General features: G+C 46.0%; 1 protein-coding gene across 3 annotated transcripts in view; it reads right to left on the bottom strand.

Annotated features, from left to right (window-relative positions):
- Window positions 1-16,533, bottom strand: part of NOLC1 (nucleolar and coiled-body phosphoprotein 1) — a 28,096-nt gene extending 11,563 nt beyond the window's left edge. For all 3 annotated transcript variants that reach the window (XM_054983582.1, XM_054983585.1, XM_054983583.1), the window contains exons 1-8: window positions 16,423-16,533; window positions 13,967-14,022; window positions 12,818-12,942; window positions 9,844-9,971; window positions 7,879-8,047; window positions 4,745-4,857; window positions 3,248-3,371; window positions 2,032-2,157 (exon numbers count right to left, since the gene is read on the bottom strand). In XM_054983582.1, coding sequence (XP_054839557.1) covers window positions 2,032-2,157; window positions 3,248-3,371; window positions 4,745-4,857; window positions 7,879-8,047; window positions 9,844-9,971; window positions 12,818-12,942; window positions 13,967-14,022; window positions 16,423-16,533 — 952 coding nt within the window. The remainder of the gene's footprint in view (window positions 1-2,031; window positions 2,158-3,247; window positions 3,372-4,744; window positions 4,858-7,878; window positions 8,048-9,843; window positions 9,972-12,817; window positions 12,943-13,966; window positions 14,023-16,422) is intronic.
- Between the last annotated feature and the right edge of the window lie 4,402 nt (window positions 16,534-20,935).

Here is a 20,935-nt window from a genome sequence, read left to right as displayed (position 1 = left end):
GGCGCCCTCGCCTGATGGGTCCAGATCTTGGACCTTCTCCCTTTCATCACTAGTCTGGCAAGTCTAGGCCGCAGGCTTGCGCTCTCTGAGGCCTGGGAAGCGGCTAGGCCTGCCTTTGCTGACATTCTGCCAACAGAAATTTCCAGGCGTTCTTGCCTGACGCCTCCAAGCCCTTGGGTGCCTTCTCTTTCCCTGGTCTGTTCAAAGGCCCAGGAGGGGGCCGAGGCCTGGGAATTTGGAAAGTCTTGGCTGCAGGCTTGCACCTCTCTGAGGCCTGGAAGGTGGCTACGTCTGCCTTTACAGACATTCTGCCATCCAGGCCCTTGGGCCTGTTCTCTTTCACTGGCCTGTTGAGAGACCCAGGAGGGAGCCGAGGCCTGGGAGTCTGGCATCACGAGGCTGCAGCTTTGCACCCTCTTAGGCCTGGGAGGTGACTAGGGCCTGTTGTTACTGACATTCCAGCCAGCAGAAATTTTCCTGCTAAAGGGAGAAAGAGCAGAAAACCTCAGAAAACCCCGGCTGAAAGGAGAAATAAAACAGCTCCCTTTTATTTGGAGCGAGCTGGCTCCAAGGCTTCTGCTACTCTCTTCTCCCTCCTTCCTTCTGTGGCCCCCGTTTCCTGCTGGATCAGTCTTACCATGGTTCAGTCAGGGCTGCTGGGACTGGAGCAATTCCTCTGCTGCTGCTGGAGTCTGCTCCTTCCAAGCCTGAGGGAGTTCCCGATAATATCGGTCTCCATGACAGGCTACCGCGGACTCAAACACAGCACCCTCTGGCTGTCTGGGGGGAGGGGGGTTTTTCCTCCCAGCACAGAGGTGGGGAACCTCGATGGAGTTTTGCAGCTGTGGCCATGGAACCTAGGGACCTCCGGCTCTAACACTCACTGTCGCTCCAAGGGGGTGGGGTAGGGCAGAAGGTCCTTTCCCTTTCTGTGTGAGCTCTGCACTGCCTGTGGCCTCGGTCTTCCTGAGTACTGAGATGACAGGCGTGCATCACCACACCTGGCTCATCCCTGGCAATTTCTTCTTCACTGGGATCGCTACGCTTTACAGAGCGTTGCGGAAGACGTCCTGCTCAGGTGGCAGGGCCAGAAAGACTGGCGATTCCAGGGACAAGCCCCTGCCCTCCAGGATTAAAATCAGCTGACTGGTCATGCCTTCAGAGAGGAGCTATAGCCCAAAAGTATGGACTGCCCCACCCCTAGGACCACTGGAGAATCATGCTTTTCTTGAAGAACGTCACAGCCTGGGAATGTTCATTCTCAACAGGCACAGCCAGAGGGGACCTTTTATCAGTTAAATCTTAAATAGTGACTGCAGCCTTTTCTTGAGAATGAAGACACTGTGGCTGTCACATATGCCTTGGTACTTTCTAGGAACATTAAAAGCCAGTGCTCATCAGGATCTTTGCCTCTACACAGCATCTTGCACCAAGGTCCCATCACAGAATGAAGCTTGACAGTGTTCTACAAACTGCCTTCCCCTCCCCGCCCTAACCATTCCCAGTGCAAAGATCTTTAGGGCAACAGTAAAAGAGTTAGAGAACATCCTGTCCCGGAAAGTTTGCTGCTTATTCAGCAGGTGTGTCCCCCATATAAACAGAAGACAAACAAAGGCAGCCAGAGCCACGATCAATATCTGCTAACGGTAAAGGTGTGTGTACTAATTTCTCCCTCCTCTGGTAAACCTGTTATTTGCCCTTAATGCAGCTCCTGAGGGTTCCATGTCTTCCAGGAGGAGCATTTGGGGGAGGTCAGGAGGCAGAAGCAGGAAGGAAAAGGGGAGAGGAAGTTATGTTTCCTGGATGGATCAAAAAATCTTCACATTGGAGCTGGAGATAGATAGCAATGTCTTGTTTGGCAAGCCCGGTGGAAGAGTCAGGTTTGCAGAAAAAGCATGAAACATCCCTTCTTGAGGGTCCCCCACCTGCATGCAGTACAACTCCTTGCTCAAAATCCAGCTATTTCTTTCCATATACATTACTTCAGTACTGGGCATATTAAGGGCACTTTTATACCCCCCACACACCCACCTGCTGTTTTCTTCTTTGACAACTGCTCCTTTTTGGCTCTGCTGTCAATCTTCTTAGAAGCAACACCTGGTTCTTTGCCTTTCTTTGGCTCTAAGGCCAGTGGGGGTGGCACAGCACTGTACTGGCCTGTAAACAAATATAGTTTGAACTTTAATCAACCATGGTGAGTTGTGGAGGGCTTTGCCACCATAGGAAGGTTTGGAATAATAAAAGGGTTCCATATGAAATATTATTATTGCACTGGTGCCAGAAGAAGACTGGGAGAAACGAGCTAGATCAGAAAAAGGCCACATTGGAAGCTCGGGGCTCATCGCAACTAGAGATGGGCACGAACCGAAATACAAATCAAGGCTCGTCACGAACCGGGCCGTTTTTTGGGTTCGCGAAACAGCAGTTCATCAGAGTGCAATTCTGACGAACCATGACGAACCACTATGATTTTTTAGGGCAGTTCAATTGGTTTATTTTTCGGTTCATGACTGCAGTCTGGCACTGATCAATCTATTCCCTAGGTGACGTGGGGGATGGACTTCTGCAGGCCTTCTGCAGCCCTGGGAACACCAATGAGAGATGGCTAAATTTAGAGCTTTGATCAGCGATAAAACATGGTCTACATTTCTGTATGAGACAGGAAAAAATGAACCGATGATTTGAGGATTTGATTTCCAAGAAGATAAATTTGGTAAAATTAAATAAAGGGGGACAATACTGAAAAGGTAAATTTTGTAAGTATTAAGGCTATAAAGTATAATGTTTGTAAAGATATGATAGGTGCTGTAGAGAAAACCGAAAAGTATTTCTTATATATGTGTTCTTTTTCTTAAATTTCTTTTTCTTTTTCTCCCTCATTATTTCTCTTTTGTTTCTTTCTTTTCCCTTTTTAATGGGATTTTAAACTTATTAATAAAATAAAAAAGTATTATAAACAAAGATATTATTTCTGTTTCCTTGTAAATCTATAAAAAGATATTCCTAGCCCTTGCTGGAATCCTTCCCCTCCCCCCGCCCCTGCAACCTAAAGTTATTTTCTTATTTAAAAGCCTACCGAGACAACTTTAGAATATGATAGAACTAAACCATCACGAGAGTTTTCCTGAAGAGCATAGAACAGTCACATAAGGAGGATTTGAGTTTCTAAGGAACAAAGCTCTAGACCGCCACCTACTGGTCTGGAAGTCAACATGCCTCCAACCTAAAATATCCTTCCATCACTCACCAGATTTGGGTTTTGAGGCTTGCTTTTCATCTTCTGAACTGTCAGAGGAATCCTCGCTGCTGCTACTGCTGCTCTTTTTGCTCACAGCTTTAGGTTTGGGCAGTGGCGCTTTCTTCGGGGCACTCTAACAGGGAAAAAAATCCCAACCCATTCAATAAAGATGAAGTTTCTAAAGAGTGATCACTGTCCCATGCAACTCTGCTCAAACACTAAGCAACAAACCAGAGACAGGGAGGGTTATTTAAAGAATACCATGTTTTTGGACGGGGCAGCCATGTTAGACACAGAAAGACAAAGTAATACAACGTTTTACATAAGCTTCTGTGGATCACAGCACTCTTTGTCAGAAACCATGTGAACACACGCTTAATACAGAGATTTTTTTAATTAAAGTGCCACCAAAAGCTCAAGCAAGGCAAAGGACAACTGTAGATGAGCCCCAGCACAATAACACTTTAAAGTTCCCCAGCGGCATTTCTGTAGCATTCTAGAACAACAACATTTGATTTATATACTGCCCTTCGGGACAACTTAACAGCCACTCAGAGTGGTTTACAAAGTATGTCATTATTATCCCCGCAACAATCACCCTGTGAGGTGGGTGGGGCTGAGAGAACTCCGTGAGAGCTGTGACTGACCCAAGGTCACCAGCTGGCTTCAAGCGGAGGAGTGGAGATTCAAACCTGGTTCTCCAGAGTAGAGTCCCACCACTCTTAACCACTACACCAAACTGGCTCTCAGGTTCAAAGAGCTCCATATACCTAGACTCACGGCTGGGCCGGCCTCAGCAGAGTTATGAGGCTAATTAAAGTATGGGAGAATTATGTATGTCAGCTAGAGCTCCATGGAGAAAGGAACCGGTTAAAAACATGCTATGCTTTTTCCTTATCCTAGAATACATCCATCTTTAGGAAGGTTATCGTTCCCAAATTGCTCACTGGAATTCCCTCCTCTCCTACATGTGATCCAGTGACCAGAGTTTTTGCACAAACAAAAAGCATTTCAGAATTTTTCGAATTTCTGAAGCCGCTTGGCAACCATAGGACAGACCATTTTATGGTAGGAGCTTTGTTTTTTTTAAAAAAGTAGGAAACTAAAAATGGAACAAGATAAGCCACTGGGATTTTAGTGCTTTCTAATTTGATCAAATAATCGAGAAAGATATGATCACTGTGAAGTTCAGGCTTGCAAATGACTTTGTAGGGTTAATAAGACCTTAAAAATTAAGGGGAAAAGGCTACAAATCTGTCCACAGTCCAGGGGAGTGCCAAAAAGATCTTGCATTAGACTTTTTCCAAAATTGTCTATTCAAACACGTGGCACCAGAGAAGAGATCAACACAAGCTCGGTAATGATAAAATCTCCCCAAGTTGGAGGAGGAGCTTAATTAGAGAAAGGGTCTATACAGGATTGACAAGCCAGGTGGGAACCAAAGAATTAAGAATAACGGTACTTCTGGGAATAATGTTAGCTTCCACACTAAGGCCTATGGCTTACCTTTGCAGGTGTACCTTTTTCAGTATCAGAATCTTCACTGCTGCTGCTGCTGCTGCTGCTGCTGACCTCTGCTGTGCCGTTGGTAATTTTGGGCACCCCCTTGGCAACTTTTGCTGATAATTAGGATAAAGCAAAAAGTATTCTATGTGCAGAATCTGACGAGTCTCAGAGCAGAACCACAAGTGACAAAAGGCACAGATTGGACACTTGTCAGCTTCCCTCAAGTTTTGGCGGGAAATGTAGGCAGCTTGGCGGAATGTTGGACAAGTGACAGTTGAAAAGTCCATTGGACAGCAGACGGAGAGCCAAGCTGCAAGACGAGGATGCCTACATTTCCCATCAAAACTTGAGGGAAGCTGACAAGTGTCCAACCTGTGCCTTTTGTCACTTGTGGTTCTGCTCTTACTCTACAAACAGTGCAGGTATTGTCTTTTCCCCGGGGTTGGTCTACTACACCACGCAGAACATTAATTGTACCTTCAGACAACATCACAACTACCTCTTCAGCACAATCATTTATTTTACTTTAGACAAAACTAAAAGTGTACTATATTTGATTCAGGAATAGGCCTGCGGCCGCCAGAACAACACTTCGACTCACTGTCAATAAGCTAGAGGAAAGGCATATATTTCTGTGTGCCCATGTCCTACAATTGACTTTGTGGACTTTTCTTTTAAAAACCTGACAAGTGTCACTTGTGTGTCCCCCTTCCAATGCATTCGGGCAAGACAAGCCAAATGAAAAGTTTTTTCCAGAATTCCAAGTGCTGTGCGCCTTGAGAGAATAGAAGTGGCTTTGAAGGGCAGCAATCTACATTAACTGCCAGCTTCTCCAACCCAGAAGCCAGATCTTCCCCCACCAAGCTTACTAGGGATGAGACACCTCTGGACCTGCAGGATTTGAGCCCAGTGGCACCTTAGAGACAAACAAGAATTTCAGAGTGTAAGCTTTTGAGAGTCAGAGATCCTCTCTTCAGACACCAGAGCTCTGACTCTCAAAACTTTATGCTCCGAAAAAACCAGGAAAAGGCAGGAGGAAGGGCAGGGCCCTCCCCAGGGCTGTTTTGGCCTTTGAGGAAGGACCCATTGCAGCCAAACCCAGAAGCAACCACTGGGTAACATGATACCACATGACTTGCATGAGTGACCCAGGCCTGGTTGCTTGCTACTGTTCAACAGCAGCCCCTCCTACAAAAACCAGCGTAGTGCAGTGGTTAGAGTTTCAGAATAGGATGTGGGAGACCCAGGCTGAAATCAGGATTCTGCCATGGAAGCTCACTGGGAAACTTTGATCCAGTTACACACTCAGCCTAACCTACCTTGCAAGGTTGTTGTGAAGATAACACAACAGCAAAGAGAAATATGTAAGCTGCTCTGGGTCCCCATTGTGGAGAAACACAGTATATAAATGAAGTAAATTATTAAATACAGATGAAAGTGGGAGGGCAGATAAAAAGTAAGTTGTTTAGTGGTTTGAAGGAGAGAAGGATGTAGGGAAAGGTGAGCCTATGGAGGCTGCCAGGAGGAGGGAAAGAAGAAATAGTGTGGGGAAAGAGATACAGGAAAAAGTAAAGTACCTCCTGTTTCAGAAACAAGGCTTTGCATTGGAGAACTAGTATGGTATAGCGCAGGGGTGGCCAAACTGCGGCTCAGGAGCCACATGTGGCTCTTCTAGATATACTGTGTGGCTCCCAGAGGTCTCTGAGTATCTCCGTGGCCATACAATTTATTTTAGTCTAGTTTATTTCCCTCCCTTCTTTCCATGTCTTTCCCACCCTTTTCCTTTTTTCTTTCTTTCCATGTCTTTCATATTTTCAATAAAAATGTCAGGGTTGCCAGATCCGACTCAGAAAATATCTGGGGACTTTGGGGGCGAAGCCTAGCACTTTGTGCTGTCACAGTCAAAAGTCAGGTGATGGCTCTTCCCAAGCTCCACCTCTTCCAATGATGTCACTTCCAGCATACTGCACCAAAACCCCACCCCTTCCTCCGACGTCACTTTTAGGACATTCTCCCAAACCCACCTCCTCATCTGAAGTCACTTCAATGCATCCTGTCTTCTGGCTCTCAAACATCTGACGCTAATTCTATGTGGCTCTTACGTTAAGCAAGTTTGGCCACGCCTGGTATAGTGATTAAACTATCAAACGAAGTCCATGGAGATCTGGGTTTAATACCTTGCTTGGCCTTCAAGCTTACTAGGAAACTTTTGAGTCGCTCCCAGATACCCTACCTCACAGGGTTGTTGTGAGGATAAAATGCAGAGATGGGAACACCTTATGCTACCTTGAGGCTCCTTAGGGGAAAGGCAGAATAAAAATGTGACAGATTTTAAACTTCTCAAAGCTGAAAATGAGGAGACTACAATACATTATGTAACTACAGAGATAGCCCAAGAAACGTTAACGGGAAAAAAAACCCAGTTGTACCCCCATGGTAGCCAAATACAAGAGAGTACACTCCCAAGTCCTTGCAGGTTCCCCACCATGCAACTGTGCCATATAGGAGAGGCTGCTCGGGGGGGGGGGGCTGCAGGAAAGGTGAATACGGGCAGGAAGGGCAGACAAAGGTGAGTGGGAAGGAGAAAAGGAAGCAGGGAAAGGGGGCGAGGCTATGGGGGCAGGGATAGAGGACATGGTGGGGGAGGGGGAAATGAAATGCCCCCTTCAAGTCCTTGTGGGTCCCCCACTTGCAGATTATAACATCTGGGTCCCCCCCCCCGACACACACAGTGACCTTTACTCCATGCTCAGAAGATGGCAAAATACCATCAGGATCCCTAGCCAAATTTGCCTGGGGAGAACTGCTACCTGACCCCAAGGTGGCGATCGGCCTTATCCTGGGCAAGTAAGAACGGGCCACAAGAACTAAGCACGGATGTAACCCTTCCCGCCCTCCCTCTCATGATCTGCTGAGGTTCACAGAATCAGCATTGCTGTCAGATGGCCATCTAGCCTCTGCTTAAAAACCTCCAAAGGAGGAGAGCCCACCACCTCTCGAGGAAGCCCGTTCCACTGAGGGACTGCTCTAACTCTCAGGAAATTCTTCCTAATGTTTAGCCGAAAACTCTTTTGATTTAATTTCAACCTGTTGGTTTTGGTCCAATTCTCTTGGGCAGCGGAAAACAACTGTACCTGGTTTAGAAACTAGCTTTACTGCCTTTTTGACTGGTTTTGGTTTCGGTGTCTGCTTCTTTGGTGCTTCATCTTCTGAACTACTGGAATCTGAACTGGAACTCGATGACTTTTTCTTCTGGGGCTTTGCTTTCACGGTACCTTTCTTCACTTGAGGAGCCATTCCTTTCTAACACCACCACAAACGACAAAACAAAATACGTTATGTAAAAACTGCCTGAAGTGAACTGCAACTCTGCCCAGGTTGAAAACTGGCCCACGGCTGCATAGCCTGCTTGGCTGCCCCCAAATGCTCGGCGCTAACGGTTCCACCACACTCTATTTATCTCAAAATTTGTATTGTTCCAGGGAACCTGGACAGAGGAATGTTACCTCTACTTCCTTCTTTTCCAGTTTGATGTTGTGTAAAACCAGGCGAGCAAAGAACAAAAGTGATACTCTCCGGGAACTTATTAAAAGGGACAACTGCAACCTAGTTTGTATGACTGAGACCTGGCTGAGTGAGGAGGATGTGGTCCTTCACACGCACTTACCACCACCAGGTTACTCGGTCTTTCATCAACCTTGAGCAGAAGGTTGGGGTGAGGTAGCGATGTTTCTCTGTGACATTTCCCTTCTAAGGAGTCCCTCTGCCAAAGATTTCTGGCACTGAATGTATAGGCTTGGCATGGGAAACTTGGGAGAGAAGGGGTGTTTTGCTGGTATGGTCTGACTGTCCAGTTGACACTGTGCTAAGGCTGTCAGAGGCTGTTGCTGATTGGGTAATGGGGTTCCCCAGGACAGCAGTCCTCGGAGACTTCAACATCCACTCAGAGGCACCACACTCTTGTCAGGGGCAGCCTCAGATTTTATGGACACCACAGCGATACTGAGTCTCTCTCACGCATGAGGCTGGCCACACGCTAGATTTGATCTTTTGCGCAGGGTTTGATCTGGAGTCTGCGGTTGTTTGTGAGCTAATGCCACGGTCAGATCATTTCCTCATTAGGGCGGGATTGAAGTTAGCTGCCCCCCTCCCATGTGGGCAATGAGTTGATATATGCTTGCCTGTAAAGGCTTATGGATCCTAATGAATTCCAGAATGTTTTGCGGGATTTCTTTGGGCCTGCGGGCAGCTACGACCAAACTGTTTTTCTCCCTTATCTCCTTGAAATCTTTCTCTAAACTCCAAGTGTCTCCTTTCCTGCCTGTTGTTACTATCACAGGCCTCACTCCCACAGCTCATGTATCAATCCTTGGCCACTCCAATATTTCCTGTGAACTAGGGTTGCCAGGTCTCTATACCCTCCCGGTGGGATGGGGGGAACCCGATACTTACCTTGGTCCTCCCAGGAGAGTTTTCCTCATGTGTGCGCAGGCTCACACAACGTCACTTCCTGGAAATGACATCATCATGCCAGCCACAGGCATGCCCTTGCTCTTCCCGTGGGGCAAATTCATCTCATTTGGGGCCAAAATTGGCCCCAGTGAAGCACAGGAACATGCCTCTGGCCAGCACAATGATGTCACTTCAGGAAGTGACATCGTTGTGCTCTACCAGGGTCATGGCTCACTGAGAGTGCACCTGGTGCGCATTTTCCCGGGTTGCCTGTCGATAACAGGCAATCACTAGGGAAGTTTCCAACCTCCCACCAATTGCTGGGGCAAGGGGGCAAACTTCCCGGGAGAGTGCCCACCACCGGCAGGCAACTGGGTAGCCGATATCCAAAATCCTCTCATCACGCTTTACATTTTGGACGTAGGTTAGTAAGTGCCCCATAAAAACCTGATCATGAATAAAACTAGTGTTGAAGAGTGAAGTAGAAATTCCTTGCCCACGTAATACTTTCTATCCTGGAAATGAACCATCACAAAGCCCTTAAGACGAAGAATCAAGGCACACCACATGCTGCCGGACAGCCCACCCAAGACAAGGCAAGAGGTCCTCTTTGCGGAACAGGACTTGGGATAAGGCAAGGCACTAACCTTTGCTGGCTTCTTCTTCTCTTGCTCCGAGTCTGAAGAGTCACTGGAGTCATCGCTGCTGCTTTCTGCCTTGACAGGAGCTGCCTTTACCACTGCTTTAGGAGCAGAGGCTGGCTTCGTCCCTGCAGCTAGAAAAAGAAGATATTGAGGCACTGAATTAAGAACCAAGAGGCCATTCCTGTATCTTAGTGGCAGATCTTGATGGTACCAGTGGTCAGCCCAAATTTAAACAGAATATGGTGGTAAAGTAGCATCTCAATGCTTAACACACTGCTTAAGTTGCAGGTACTATAGGTCTGACTTTAAAACTTGGAATCTATAACATATATGCAATAACTAAAACTGTAGGAGCTTAATCAGGAAGGTCTGGTCCATTTCTGAATCCTTTTGACCAAGTTAATCGATGGATATCAACAGAATTCTAGCAGTGAAGGCCACGACTTGTACTCTAGATCCTTGCCCATCCTGGCTCCTAAAGTCTTGTAAAGACCACAAAAAGGAGCCCTTGATATCTATCATAAATCGATCACTAACTCAGGGCACCTTCCCTCAACCTCTCAAAGAGGCAGTTATCTGCCCACTACTTAAAAAACCATCCTTAGACAAAAAATGATGTAGCCGATTAGCCAGGTCAACTCATCTAAACAAGAACCGTAAGTGACAACTGTGAGATAAAGCCACTTCATACTGTGGCCGAGTTAGCCCTTCTTCAGACCGGAAGATTACTGCCTCCCATCCCCCCTGCTTGACCATATCAGTACAATTTTCCAAGCTTTCTTCTACTGTACGTTGTAGTACTTAAAAAACCATCCTTAGACAAAAAATGATGTAGCCGATTATCACCCAGTTTCCAATCTGCCCTTTCTGGGCAAAGTGGTAGAGACAGCAGTACATGACCAACTCCAGGCTTTTGGGACCACTCTCATGCCTTGGACCCTTTTCAGTCTGGTTTTAAGCTAGATTACGGGGTGGAGATGGCTCTGGTGGGTCTAATTAATGACCTCCGTCTGGATGTAGACAAAGGCTATGCTTCATTGTTACATCTCCTGGATTTATCTGCAGTCTTCAATACAGTAGACGCCACCGTCCTGTTGAAGCGTTCGGAGGCAGAAGCGGACATCAGGTGATGTGCTTCGGAGTGGTTTAAATCGTTCCTCATGAGACAGACTCAAAGGGTTGCTACTGGAGACCAGCTATCCTCAGTTCGGAAATTATCTTGTGGGTTTCCACAAGGTGCGATGTTATCCCCCATGTTATTCAACCGCTATGTAAAGCCTTTACGAGCATTCATCCATAGCTATGGAGTTGGATGCCATCAATATGTAGATGACACCCAGCTCTATATCTCGCTATCCAAATCCCATGGCGATGCTGTAGAGTCGCTGCTTCACAGCTGTTCTCAATTGACTGAAAGCAAACAAACGGAAACTGAACCCAGACAAGACAGAAGTGATGCTGACTGGAAAAGCAGAGATCTTGAAGGATACTGTGCTTCCAACCTTTGATGGGGCTCAGTTGATCCTGACTGACTCAGTTAAGAGCCTAGAGGTTATCCTAGACCCAGCACTGCTGCTAGAGAAGCAATAAAAGCTGCTGCTAAAAAGGCCTTCTCCCAACTCAGACTAGACTGGAAGATGGCCCCCTAACTTGACACAGCCGATGTGGCCACCTGGATTCATGCCACTGAGACTAGACTACTGTAATGCACTCTACATAGGTCTCCCCTCAAAAGCTAATTTGGCGACTCCAGCTGGTGCAGAACCCTGCCTCTCATTTACTCTCAGGAACTAGAGGGAGCATGTATATCACTCCTATTTTGCAGTCATTCCATTGGCTTCCCATCAGTTACCAGGCTCAATTCAAGGTCATGGCTATCACATTCAAAGCCCTTCATGGCCTCAGCCTCTCATATCTGTGTGACCATCTCTCCCCCTATGTTCTGCCATGGCAACTTTGTTCATCCAAACAAGGCCTTCTGCAGATACCACCCTGCAGTTAGGCAAAATCAACAACGGCCCACACACGTGTGGTAGCCTCCACCTTATGGAATGGGCTGCCTGAGGACGGTAGGAAAGCTCCCCCTCTCCTGGCCTTCTGCAAACTATGTAATACTGAATTATTCGGGAGGGCTTTCTACCCAGACTATAGGTGTGTGTCATAAGAAATAGCTCAAAGGGATACTTTTGTAAGACTATATGCTATGCTACTGGATACTGTGAGTTGCTGCAGATATGTGCCACTGGAGCTTGACATGCCATGTGGATTGGTTGTGGATTGTTTTGGAGGGATTTCATTTCTGTGCTTGACTTTATGCTTATCTTCAAAAATTTCTGCCATTGTGTCTGTTTTCAATGGAAGTGCTAGCTGTTGTTCATTATTTACTTGCTCCGTGAACATCCTACCAGCTGATTGTATTGTATTTCACTTTGTATTGCAAAGTATTGCACTGTGTAATCCTCCTTGGATCTCAGCGAGAAAGACAATCAATCAATCAATCAATCAATCAATCAATCAATGGATGGCTGTTTTGTTTCACTACACATCTGAGTGTCCTGACCTTTAGTTAATTCAGGGAAACTCACTGTGACCAGTGACCCCTTTCCCCATGTTCTCAGACTTCCAACAATTTTGATGCACAACTACAATTCGCATTATGATTCCTATTGTTTCTACTAGTGTCTCCTTTCTGACTACTTACTATATTACTGCAAGTTGCAAGCACTATAGGTCTGACTTAAAAACTTGGAATCTATAACATACATGCAATAATCAAGTCTTAACATACAGCTCCTATCCAATCTAGATGGTTCAACTTTTAAAAATCCATTCGCATATCACAGGCATCTGCGTTCGCCAATAAAAATTAAACTTAGCAAGCAGCAGAAAACAGCCGGTAATAATAATAATATGGCATACATATCATCATCATCATCATCATCATCATCATCATCATTATTATTATTATAAAGCTCACCCATTTTTTTGGGTGGTGGCACCTCGTCTTCGCTGGAGCTCTCAGAACTGGATGAAGATTCTTTTTTTGCTTTCTTTGCAGGTGGGCCATTGGGAAAAGCTTTCCGTTTTTTGGCTTCAGGAGACCTAAAAAAAAATATTTAGGTTACTATTCTGTATTCTGTGGTCCCCAGCTGAAGAAGTTATATAAGCTAGCAGCAGATACATGTGGACTTTTTATTCAGCATTTGTAGACAGCGTCCCTTCATCCTAGTTACTGCAGAGGAACAGCAAAGAGATATCCAACTGGAAAGAGCAGATAGGTCCAGCGTACAGAGGAACAACTGGGTGTTATCCGTATATAAGTGTTATCATTAGATTGCAACCCTTCTCCCCTCGCCCACCTTTTAGTGATTTCCCCCACAACAGGAGTAATAGATGGCACTATATTAATAAAGCCCAGATCTTTGGAGATGCAAAGGCATGGTAATCAGGCAGGAGATCAGATGTAAGAATTCAGCAAGCGGCAGGAACTATAAGGCAGGCCTATATCATTCCCAAATTCCAGAGAGCAGATGGAGCTAAAATAATAGTGGCTTACACTCAGCGATAAAGCATATACTTCACATGAAGAGAGCCCCAACTCAAACCCTGGTGTTTCCAGTAAAAAAAGACTGCTAGTAATAGTTTTGGGGAAAACTTTGAGAAGGCACTGCCAGTCATGGCAGGAGGCAATGCTCAGCAACAACTAACAGCTGGCAAAGCAAGACAGCTTAGGGCAAAAAGAGAACATACGGTGGCTGGCACATTTTCCTTCAACATGCAATGATCAAACAGGCTGATTTACAAGGGCGAACTAACAGGCAAGCAAGGAACGTTTAACCCTCCTTTTGTTTTTCCCCTGATTAATTTTGTTACATCTATTTAGAGCTGAGCTTCCTCTGTAAAGTGGGATGTAGTGGTTAAGAGGAAGGTGTTGTTGTAGTTAAGCTTCTCGTCTTCCTGCCAAACACAAAAGTCCACTGTACATAACTTTCTCCTCCCCCTTCTTTCCATGTTAGAATCAAGCAGAGGACTGAGGATCGTGTGTCTGCTGCCCTATAATCTAACTTGTTTTAATCAATATATTTTTGAAAATCACATGGTAAGAAGGCAGAGCAACGTCACTTACTTCAGCCAGTAATTGAAGACATCTAACAGAGAAGCAGCATTGGGGTCTTGCTCTGTCTAAAATGCAAGCATAAAACAGAACTTTAACACATTGGCTTGTAACTGATACTCCACAAGAACTGCAGGGGCTGTTTGGAAACATACAGCTTACAGAAAATTAAGACTTTCCCTCTTGTACAGTGTACATATAGCATATCACAAATATAGAGCTGCTAAACAGATCTTTCCCCACAAAATAAAAAATGCTAACACAGCTATACCTTGTTTTCAGATATCAGGTTTTGATAGTTTAAAAACAGTAACAATTACATGCAATTGAAATAGCCAAATTACTGTTTGGCTTAACTGAACAAATGCCACAACCACATCAATAAAGTGTACAAGATTTACTCAAATTCAAGGCTGGTCCCCCCCCCCCCCAGATACACCAACAAAAGGTGGTGCGGGCAGTCATCTTACCTTTGCATACAAGTTAGTTATATCCAATAATAATATTTTTGATGTCTGTATAACACTTTTAAGGGGAGCTGTCTTACATTCAAGGTTACCTTCCTTTTCTGTCAATATGGTAATGCTAGTGTATTTACTACTACTGATATAGAACTTATCTAGCAATATAATTCTTACAAAAACAAGCTTAAAAGAGGGAGACTTCCATAAAGCTTTCTTCCTCTTATGTCAAAATGCAATGTTAAAGTCATCCCACTATTTTGTTGCTTACAGCCCCTTACAAAATCCTGACAGCACTATGGCAGAAACAAAAACAAGGATGAGAAGAATGCAACATAAAAACACTAATACTTAGTGTATGCTATTAAATGACATATTCAGATATGGACATGTTGCTGCATGGTTCAGTCACAGATCTGTGATTTTCCTGGCTTTCAGGTGCCAAATAGGTTTCTCTCTCTCTGCTTCCTCTTCCACTGGAAAATCTTCCCAGTTATATGGGCAGCTCCTAGTCTCCGTGCAATGAGCAACAGAACAAGGATCCATTGGCTTTGTCTGTGGCCCAGTTCTAGCTAAAAACAAAGATGATCTGGGGGAATCTGCTGCAGATAGTCAGCATCCAGGCTAATACTACACACTTGAGTGAAAAAGAGCAGGCATAGAGAGGAGGCTGCAACAAAAACACAGAAAAAAGGCTGAAGAAGTGATGCTGCTGTTCTCTGGACCAGAAAAAGTGCCCCAGCAGAAAGGGAATTGTTGTTCTCTGTGTCTCTCACAAAGAAAGAAGACATTATAGACTGTATTCACAATCCACTGTCAATGAGCCAGGACAACCCTGAACCCACAGAACATATGTGGACTTGAACAAATCCAGTCTTGTACACATGAAGCTGCTTCACACCACACTGCGAATTCAATTTTATTGAGCCCCAATGATGCCGCAGATCAGCTTCTTCTCAAATCTCTGCAAATTTACATTTGCATACCCAACTGCATTTTTCTGAAATATCCCTGCTCTTGATTGTACTGACTTACATTGCATAATATGCCTTGAGTCTCAGTTACAAAGGCAGACTATAGGTCATTTTTTTTAAAAAAGAGTCCATAGTCCCTCAAGATCTTTTTTGGCATTTTAAAACTCTCTCTGTTTTTTCCTAATACATTTCAGTGTAGGTTTTATCTCACTGCTTCACATCAAAGATACAGCTTGATCCTGGCTTCCCAAAAGCGTGAAATATTTCCACTGCATTTCAACTTATTTTGATTTTTACTTAAGTGTTCTTTTCTGCCTTTATCTCAGACTCAGACCACTCCTCACATACAACTGTGCTTCCACTGCCCCTCTCACCCCCACCCACAATTCTCTTGACTCCACACCAGCCTGCAGGAATGGCACAGGTGGCAGTTTTCCACTCTCTCAGGCCCAGTAACTGGGGTATTGCTCCTTTTCCGTGAGCTTTAATGCTGCGTCCCAGCAATTCAAAACTCTCCTTTGTGTCTTCTGCATTGTTACCCCCATCTTTCCTCCAAGGAGCCCAGGTCAATTACAACACCAGAGATGCCATGGGAATGGATTCCTCCAGTTAAAGCAGTATGCAAAATTTAATCTCCGTTTTAAGAGCTGTCTTCCTTCCTCCCACAGGGCGACATGCAGGATCCCCCTTCCAATGTTATCCTCACAACATCCAGGCAAGAAAAGAGAAAGACTGTCCCAAGAGGTCACAGAGCGGAGCTCTTCACAGCTGGTGGAGGGATTCGAACCCGAGTCTCCCAAGTCCTGGCCCGTCGCTATAACCGCTACACTACACTGCCTCCACCCACCCCGGCATCCCTTCCCTTGGTAGTTCTGGAGAGCGCAGCGCAGCCGCCTAGGCGCAGTTTTCGGCGAAGGACCTGGCAGCGAACCAGCCCCCTTGGCAGCCGCGGGCAGGCACGTGGCCGCGGCCGCCGGTCCCTGCTCCACTCTCCCGGCCCCGAGCCCCAGGCCAGGCCCCGCTCCGGCCTCACCACGCCAGCCGCCTTCCCGAAAGCCCGCGCCGCCCCCTCGAAGTGGTTCTCCTTCAGGAAGGAGAAGACGAGCGGGAACAAGTCGCTCGGCACCACGCGCGCCTCAGCCATCTTGCGGGAAGGAAAGGAAGTGACCTCACGACCATAGAGGAGGAAGAAACCGGAAGCGGGGACATAGAGCGGTGCGGGGGTCGCAACCCCTTGGCTCCCCCGCCGGGTGGAACAGAGCAAAGGCCAGCGGCGAGCGCCCCCTAGTGTGGCAGCGACCGAAAGCGACAGGTGCGAACGGAGCGCAGGTAGATGCGGTGCCGCCCTCGCTTGGCTTTTTTTGCTCGCTTGCCCTGCTCCGCTCGCACTTATCGAGAAAAACTAGGAGTCGTGCCAAATAATGAGGTGTATTGGGATTAGGGTTGCCAGCCTCCAGGTAGCGGCTGGAGATCTCCCGGAATTACAACGGGTCTCCAGGCCACAGGGATCAGGTCACCTAGAGAAAAGGGCTACTTTGGGGGGGGGTGGACTCTATGGAATTATGCCATGCCAAGGTCCTTTCCCTCCCCAAACCCCGCTTTCTCCAGGTTTCAACCCCCAGATCTCCAGGAATTTCCCAACTTGGAGCTGGCAACCCTAATTGGAATTCACCACTTTGGACTACCCGAGACGGGTGACAGACGTTCTGAATGTCCCGTTGCATAAATTGATTTTAAAATCCCCAGCAGATCAGGGGGAAAGCTCTCTCTTTGCTTTTGGTCCTGTTTTTCTGTTTGCAGGGGGGAGCACTTCGAAATGTCATCATCTATGCTCTAAAATGATGCAGCTTGTTTTGTTTCCTCACTATTCTGCAAGATGGATGTGTGGATTAGGATTTACTGGGCACGCAGGACAGGTTTCTTTTTTCTGCTACAATTAGAATTCTCTTTCCCTGGAGTCCCCCCTGGTCCTTTGCTCCTGGTATTCCGAGTTTAAGAGGTTTTTAAAAAATTATGTTGCAAGTTTGTGGATAATTTTGATTTCCTGATACTGTTTTGCAAACATCTGACATTACTGCAATAACAAATGTGCCAACTAACTGAAAAGAGGTTTGGTTTGCTGTTTAAGATACCAAGAAACATGGTTTAAAGTATAAAGAGAATAAGCTCCAGAAAACTTGGCCTTTGGATTTTCAGAATATATATTAAAGGTAAACTGGAAAAACTGTGTTGAACCCAGAGATGTTAACAAGCAAGAATGCACAAAGACTGTTCCTGTGGCCAAAAGAAAAGCCTCAGTGGATGATGGATGAAATTCTTAACATTGCTAAGCAAAAGTAAAAAGTGACAGAAATAGAATCAGAACTCTAAATGCAGCTTTTGAGCACACAAACACGGGCAGCATAATCCTAAAGCCTGAGCCAGCGCCCCCGCCTGTGTGGTGACATAAAAGCAGCGCTGTTCCACTACTCCCTATGGATTTTTGCAGGAGAACCACGCCAGCTCCAGAGCTCAGCAAGGCGAAGTGCAGCTGCCACCAAGAGCACCTGCCCACCATTCCCGACAACCCTGCCCACATCAGCCAATGGCTGCACCACTCCCCTGACAGATGGGCAAGCCCTCCCCCCATCAGGGAGCAGGCATCCCTGCACAGGTAACACTGAAGGTATGGATCAGGCAGCCACCCTCTCACCCATCCAACCCCCATTTCCAATAAGGGCCAGGCTGGTGGCTGCAGCCCTCTGCACGACTGCAAATCTCCCTGTCGCCGCCATTGCCACCTTAAGAAACAGGTTCCCCCTCCCTGAAAAGTGGGACCAGAAAGGCGGCAGGACCCAGCAAGGGTTGCACTTGTAGCCTGCAGCACTTGGGATCAGCCCCCAGGTTCCGGAGAGGCGGGAGGGTGGGTTATTCAATGAGTGACAGGAATGCCCATTGGAAACCACATGAGAGGCAAGAAGGCCCATTGGAGGTGATGGGAGTGAAATGCACACACAGACTTGTGGCAGCACCATTTGAACACATCACTAAGATTTGAGAAAATGAGTTGGCCCATAAGAGCTATGCTGCAGTCCTGGGGTGATGCCCCCCCCAAGTGAACTGACGGCCTGAAGGAGCAGAGAAACTGCTCCGGGGCTGTCATCCAACCCCTCCCTGTGCCAGATGTCCCAAGCCTATCCCTGCCACCGCAGACAGCAAAAAGGAGGGTGGTCCACCTTCCCAGAGGAGGAGCCCCAGAGATCCCAAGATGTCGCTCCACATCCCCCACCTCCCTCAGCAACCTCCCCCTCCCCCTGCATGCAGCGGTCACCTGCCTGGTTTATCAGATGCCAGCAGCTCTGTCAGAGAATGGAAGCCCTCCGTGGTGCCCCCCCAGACACTTCAATTCCCACCCCACTTCCTGAAGCTATATTGAGGAGGGGGAAGGGGGCAGGGAAGCTGGACGGGGCCCCAAGGCACCACTTGACACCTGCTCCTTGTGGAAGCAGAGCCCACCCCTTCCATCCCAGCTCTGAGCCAGGAAGCATTTGTGGGGATGTGTGAAAAGACATCCCGAAGGAGAGTTGGGGAAGGGGGCTACTGTCATCGTCAGGAAGCAAACTAAACTTAAGGTGGATAACCAGAACCAAGGGCCTAGAAACAATCTAATAATAGAGCATAAATAGAAGTCTAGTGTAAATTTATATATAAAGTTAATTAGTGTAGAGTGACAAAGTGCTATATAAGTTATTCTATCAAACACATTTCACAATAAATACCACAATGAATACAAAATTGTCAAAACAGCCAAAGTAGTCCAAATCTTATACTACAATATTTAAAGTCCAATTGCTCATATGAGAATCCTTTAAGAGTTTTTTTCTTTTCTTCTGCAGCTTTGGAAGCTAGCTAACTCGCGGCCTGCCCCTCCACCGCCGGGGCAGGACCTTGTGCCACATTTAAGCCTCCACCCAGCCACCAAGCATGCCCACTGGCAGTGACCAGTTTACGGTAGTGCACCTCAGGTGGCCACCAGTGGAGGGGGGGTTACGCCCACTTAAGTGCCATTTATGCCCTTGCAAGCCTTAGTTCTCTCCCTGTGCACTTTCCACACCTCCTCTTAGGATTGCACAGTAAGAATGCTATTATAATATTCCTGCATTGTGCAGGGAGTTGGACTAGATGAGCCATCGGGTCCTTTCCAGTTCTATGTTTCTATGTTAATAACCAGTGCAAAGAAAGAGAAGGGAGCAATGAAAAAGGAAGAACGAAAGATCCAGCAAATCAAAAGGAAATTCAAATCATGGCTAGGGATGTTGAAAGATCAACATGAAAATACATTACACAATCACAATAAAATTAAGAAAACATGAAACAATACACTGAAGAACTACACAGAAGAGATGGAAGGATGCCAGATTCCTTCAAAGAAAAATCTTTTGATGAACTGCCTGCAATTTTAGAAAGGGAAGGGAAAGCCGCACTCGAAACAAAGCACCAGGAGTAGAATAGAGCTTTTTCAAGCAACAGAAACTGAGTCCATCAAAAGCTTAACAAGAATATGGGGTGGGTGGGGACAACAGCCCACAGACTGGAAACAGTCTACATTCCAATTGCAAAAAAAGGGAGATGTCAAAGATTGTAGCAAATATCTGGTCATCATATTAATTTCCCATGCAAGCAAAGTGAAGCTCAAAACTTTACAACAAAGACTGTTCTGCGGAACGAAAAATGGCAGATGTTCAAGTTGGATTCAGAAAAGGAAGAGGCATTAGATTACTAGACCATACCAGAGAATTTCAGAAGAAAATCAGTTGCGCTTTGCAAAGCCTTTGATGGAGTGGATCATGAAAAGCTATGGATGGTTTTAACAGAAATGGGTGTGCCACAACAGCTGGTTGTGGTGATGTGCAATCTGTACTCCAGACAAGAGGATACTGTTAGGACACAATATGGGGAAACAGAATAGTTTCCAGTCGGCAAAGGTGTCAGACAAAGGTGTGTGTCATCTCCTTGTCAATTCAGTATATATGGGCAGAACTTGTCATAAAATAAACTAGATTAGATTTAGATGAAGGTGGAGTGAAAATTGGTGGAAAGAACATTAACCATTTTTGATATGCTCATTACACCTCATTACTGGCAGAAAACAGAAGACTTTGAACAATTACTAATGAAGGTTAAAGGAGAAAATGCCAAAAGCAGGATTACAGCCTGAATATCAAGAAGGCAATGTAATTACTACTGAGGAATTACATCATGTTAACCTTGACAATGAAGAAATCAAAATTAGTGAAGATTTTCTATTCCTTGACTCAATCATCAACCAAAAGGAAGACTGCAACCAAGAACCAGAAGGAGGCTGAGACTTGACAGGGCAGCCATAAAGATTTAGAAAAGGTTCTTAAGTGTAAGGAAGTGTTGCTGGACACCAAGATCAAGATAATTATTATGGTAAACACTAGACTAGATGGTCTGTATGGCCCCTTCCAACTCTATGATTCTATGTATGGATGTAAAAGTTGGACAATGAAGAAAGCGGACAGGAAGAAAATATATTAATTTGA

The sequence above is a fragment of the Eublepharis macularius genome, chromosome 6, assembly GCF_028583425.1.
Source record: "Eublepharis macularius isolate TG4126 chromosome 6, MPM_Emac_v1.0, whole genome shotgun sequence".
NCBI lineage: Eukaryota > Metazoa > Chordata > Lepidosauria > Squamata > Eublepharidae > Eublepharis > Eublepharis macularius.
The sequence above is the reverse complement of the archived record's forward strand: the minus strand, read 5'-3'. Positions and strand labels throughout refer to the sequence as shown.